Below are 4,709 nucleotides of genomic sequence, written 5' to 3'. Positions count from 1 at the left end.
TTGAAAACAAGCGAAGGTCGACGCTGCTCGTCGTGATCGCGGACTCAGCGCATTTTGGTTAGGTTACGGATTGCGTTGTTACGTCTAGGAATTCGAAACAGTAAGTAGAACTGTTCCGTAGCCATTGTGTTCGTTTCCACGTCCGCGTCTCGCCGGTTTACGGTCGGCGTGTCGTCCGCGCGGCGACGCTGCGCCTCTGCTCGAGCTCCGCGCGCGCGTGTGTTTCACTTCGTCGAAAGAGAAAGAGAGAAAGAGAGAGAGTGAGTGAGAGAAAAAGAGATTCTTAAAGGCGAAAGGCCTTACTTGGAAGTTGGATGTTCGCCGGATCGGCTTAAGCATCGTCGCTTGTATCACCGTTGATACAGTTGTCGTTATCGTCGTCGCCACTGTCGCTCGTCGCGCCACTCGACACTCCTCGTCCGGCGTCACGACGCCACCGTCATTCCTCGTCGACGCCACGTTACGGGGAACGCGGCACGTCCTGTTTTCGTTATAACCTCCAACGCTTGCTATAACCTATATAATTATAACCTCAGATCCGTGTCAAGACACGATCCGACGCCGATCGACCGAGTTTGGGCCGATCGCGCTGCTGCGGTTCCGCGCGATTATCGTTTGTCTCGTAACAGCGACGAAGATTTGGTCGGTGGAGGGGGGAGGAAGAGGGGAACCTCAGTTTGCCGATAATTATTCGCCGTAGCATGTTGCTCGTAATATCATGACCCGTTCCCGTTATACTTCTCGGAAGGGATACGCGAACGTCGTTCACGCATCTACGCCGTAAACTTCCTCATGGTGGGTCGTCGCATGATGTAACCTCCGATTCGCAGAGGATCACTCGCGTAGAATCGTAATCTCAAGACAGATCGCCTTAATACCTTGTGAGTTCTCGTAATGTCGATCCATTTTGCAATAAAAACGTGCAATTTGTGAATATTGAATAATAAATGAATTCTCATCGATCGTGTGGCTGCAACAGGTTTGTGAATCCAGCGTCCCATTCAACTGACTTGAATTCGCGAGAGCAATCGCGCGATTTATATGCAACGACACTCTAGAGTTAGCTTTTTTACTGTTATGTTATCTGTGATTTCAGTGATGGAATAATTTAAAGGCCAAACAAAATGGATGTTGCCGGAGATTTGAATCTACAATGGGTAGGAGACGTAGAGCTCCATGAAGAGGTGATATGTGGCCTGGAGGCACAACTGGTCGCATCAGAGGAGGAGGTGATTGGTGCCTGCGAGGAAGTGGCAGTGGAGGAAACCGTCGAATCCGTTCCTGATGTGGTACCTACCACTGAAACTGAGATACTAATGGTACCTCAATCCAATGATATGGAATCAATCTATATAGTGCCACAAGATCAGGGGCATGACTATCTGAATATACAAGTCACTGAAGAAGTAATAGCCGATAACTGGGATAGATCTGGTCCAGATGATGGGTAAGTTTCAATAGATATATAAAAGATGTGTTCTTTAGATCTTAGACTTTTTACTTCGTTCATTTTTTTTTTCAATGAATGTCTCCAGAAGCATGATCATTCATTGAATGCTCAATGAGTGTCATGTTTTTGGATGCATTTATTAAGAAAGAAAGAAAGAGAAAAGTTGCAAAGAACTCTGTGTAAGAGATTCATCTAAAAAAAATAGACCTTTTATTGTTGCATTGGATCACAGTAAAATTTTCTATCTATTTCAAATACAAATCAATTTTCTTTTAACTCTAAGTGTATACTAGTTTAGCCATAAAGAAGAGACTTAAAATGATCCACTTAAAATAATCCACTCTTTAATAAAACCTTGTTATGTTTAAATTTTTTACTGTTTTAATCTAAATAATATTTTTGTATTTTTGTCTGTAAATTGAAAAATTATTTTCTTGACTCTTTCACAATTTACCTATTAATAATAAATTATTTGTTTTTAAGAGTGGAGATTCCAGAGGCCAAAGTGACTAATGAAAATCTCCTGGAGTACGATGACATGGAAATACCATTGCCGATTGATCAGGATTCTTATTCTAATGCTCGGCCGTATCCATGCGACTACTGCAGTCGCAGATTCCGAAAGAAGGCAAATTTGATGAATCACATTGTGGCACATCAGACAGATCGACCGTATGGTTGTAATCTATGTGGATCACGTTATGTACGCAAGTGTGATTTGAATAATCATCTAAAAGTCCATGCATATGCACCATCATCACAAGATGGTCTCGAGGACGACTTGAATGATGAGGACTCGTTAGTTGCGGAAGAGGAAGTGACGACTGGCAACAAAGGCAGACGCAAAAAGATGCAATCAAGTGCACCGCGCAAACGGAAGAACAACACCACCGCTGGTATGCCGAAACGCAATTTCGAAGAAGTCAAGATAGAGATGGGCAAGTATGTGTATGAACCAGACAATGTTTACAAGGACACATTATTCTACGAGGACGAGCTGACCGACGGTTATTCTGCACGCAGCGGCAATTATGCCTCTAGCTCGAAGTGGCAGATGGAGGAGATGTCTTCTGCTACAGGCAGACAACAGCAGCAACAACAGCAGCAGCAGCAGCAGCAACAGCAATGGCCTATCACTGATCCAACAAAGCCATATGTCTGTCAGACTTGCGGCATTGGCTTTGCTAGAGAGAAGGCATTGGCATCACATGCTCGCATTCATGGTGGCGACAGTCCGTTTGAATGTACTTCATGTGGTGATATGTTCTGGGATATCAACAGTCTGCGAGAACATGTGCGTATCAAGCATGGCGGTACCATTCCCCAAATATCTGATGCAGAGGAATATGAGAATGACGCCACTTACACAGGCGATAACGAAAGGATCGGCGAATTTTATTGCAACACCTGTGCAGTACCGTTCCATCGTTTGGATTTACTTAAACGCCATCAGAAGTAAGTATTTTAAATTTGCACAGAGTATTCTAAAACTGACTTGTCTCAATGTACTTGTCAGATCGTAAATGTTTAGGTATAGATTATATTATAGATTATATTAGATATAGATTATATAAATATAATGATATTTTTGAAAGTAAAATGTTCAATTCTGAACATGGTACAATTTTGAATGAAATAAAATTTGAATCCAATTTATATAAAATTTATATAAAATAAAGTTCAAATTTGGTTTTTTTCTGTTAGTCTGCTTTAATATTTTCTGTATAATAATGTATAATAATATAAAAGGATTTCAAATTTGAACCTCGAAAATTAGATTCAAATCTTATTTAATTCAGAATTGTATCATGTACGAAAATATTGTTTTACCCTAATTGAAAATTTATAAATTTCATGAACATAAAATGTTATTTTTGATGATTGAATATATTGAGTGTATTCCGTTGTCACATTCACACATTGTAAAAATCAGTTAATCCTTGTTTATATTAAATAAAGACAAATGATGCTTTATAAGCACTGTAAGCAAAATGAAATACGCTTATTATCGTGGATATGGTATTTGAAAATTTGTTTATGTGAAGTTTAATATCATACGTAGAATTCACTTGAAGCCAGAGATGGTTACAGTAGAGTCCAGTCAGCATCATATGTGCAATGTTTGTGGAGAAGAGTTTGAGGAGGCTCTAGCACTATTGGCACATGCGGAACTTCATGCTTCAAGGTATCCCCGATTTTTATTAATTTATAATTAATCACAATACTGCAGAATTAGTAATATTCAATTTTGCGAATATTTTGTCAACATAATTCACTATTCGAACTAGAATTGGTAGAAAAAATATATAGCAATAACATTGTATATGAAGCGACTTTCTTTGAATTAAATAAATTTCAAGTACATTTATAGAGATGTATACTTATTTAGTAATTTATTTAAATAAGATCTCCTAGTCGTCGTTGTCTATTATGTGGAGCAAGATGTCGTGATGAAGCAGAAGTCGCGGAGCATGTGCGACAGAATCATGCTGATGATGCACCGCCAAATACATGTACATTGTGTGGAAAGACGTGCAAAGACAAACGCAGTTTATTGAAACATTCATGGATACATAACGTCGATAAGACCTTCGGTTGTACAAAGTGCACAAAACGCTTCCACAGTAAAGCCCGATTACGAAGGTATAAATGAGATAATATAAAAAAAATTTTAGCTTTGCATGTTATATGATCAAAAATATATACATTAGAATAGTTTTTTATTTACCATGATTTCTTTGCTAAAAATATAGCTTTTTTATTTTTCATAGAATTTTTTTATTTCATCGAAAATATATTATGTTACAGACATATGGTATCACATCGCAACAAAATGGTGGCATGTGACGAATGTGGTGAGGAATTTCCTGATGGACGCGCTCTCGTAAGTCACCGTCATTCACATAATAGGGAATTAGGCGGCCGTTCTTTCCCTTGTCGTGAGTGCGGAAAAACCTTTGGTAGTCGCAGTTCACAGCAGATTCATATACGTATCCACACCGGCGAGAGGCCCTATGGTTGTCGATTCTGTTGGAAGGCTTTTGCAGACGGCGGTACCTTGAGGAAACATGAGCGCATCCATACTGGCGAGAAACCGTATGGATGTGCGATTTGTCCTCGGGCATTTAATCAAAGAGTGAGTTGATTGTTAGAATATACGAATAATGAATATTCATTAGTTAAAAGAAAAATAATAAGGTATATTGTATAAATTATAAATATCTTCTCTTTTATGGAACTTTTCATGTCAATGATTTGA

General features: G+C 39.1%; 1 protein-coding gene across 3 annotated transcripts in view; it reads left to right on the top strand.

Moving 5' to 3' along the window:
* LOC108686533 (zinc finger protein 420-like) overlaps nucleotides 1–4,709 on the top strand; it is a 6,671-nt gene continuing 1,962 nt past the window's right edge. Inside the window, exons 1-7 of one of the 3 annotated variants that reach the window (XM_018191889.1) lie at nucleotides 1–100; nucleotides 1,097–1,447; nucleotides 1,934–2,392; nucleotides 2,474–2,905; nucleotides 3,513–3,635; nucleotides 3,857–4,093; nucleotides 4,259–4,586. In XM_018191889.1, the coding sequence (XP_018047378.1) occupies nucleotides 1,125–1,447; nucleotides 1,934–2,392; nucleotides 2,474–2,905; nucleotides 3,513–3,635; nucleotides 3,857–4,093; nucleotides 4,259–4,586 (1,902 nt within the window). In that variant the 5' untranslated portion in view covers nucleotides 1–100; nucleotides 1,097–1,124. Of the gene's footprint in view, nucleotides 101–904; nucleotides 980–1,096; nucleotides 1,448–1,933; nucleotides 2,906–3,512; nucleotides 3,636–3,856; nucleotides 4,094–4,258; nucleotides 4,587–4,709 lie in introns of those variants that run through there. The other 2 variants (XM_018191886.1, XM_018191888.1) reach the window with 2 other exon arrangements.

Source organism: Atta colombica, unplaced genomic scaffold, assembly GCF_001594045.1.
Source record: "Atta colombica isolate Treedump-2 unplaced genomic scaffold, Acol1.0 scaffold187, whole genome shotgun sequence".
NCBI classification, from domain to species: domain Eukaryota; kingdom Metazoa; phylum Arthropoda; class Insecta; order Hymenoptera; family Formicidae; genus Atta; species Atta colombica.
Note: the sequence above shows the minus strand (reverse complement) of the source record. Positions and strands in the feature narration are given on the sequence as shown.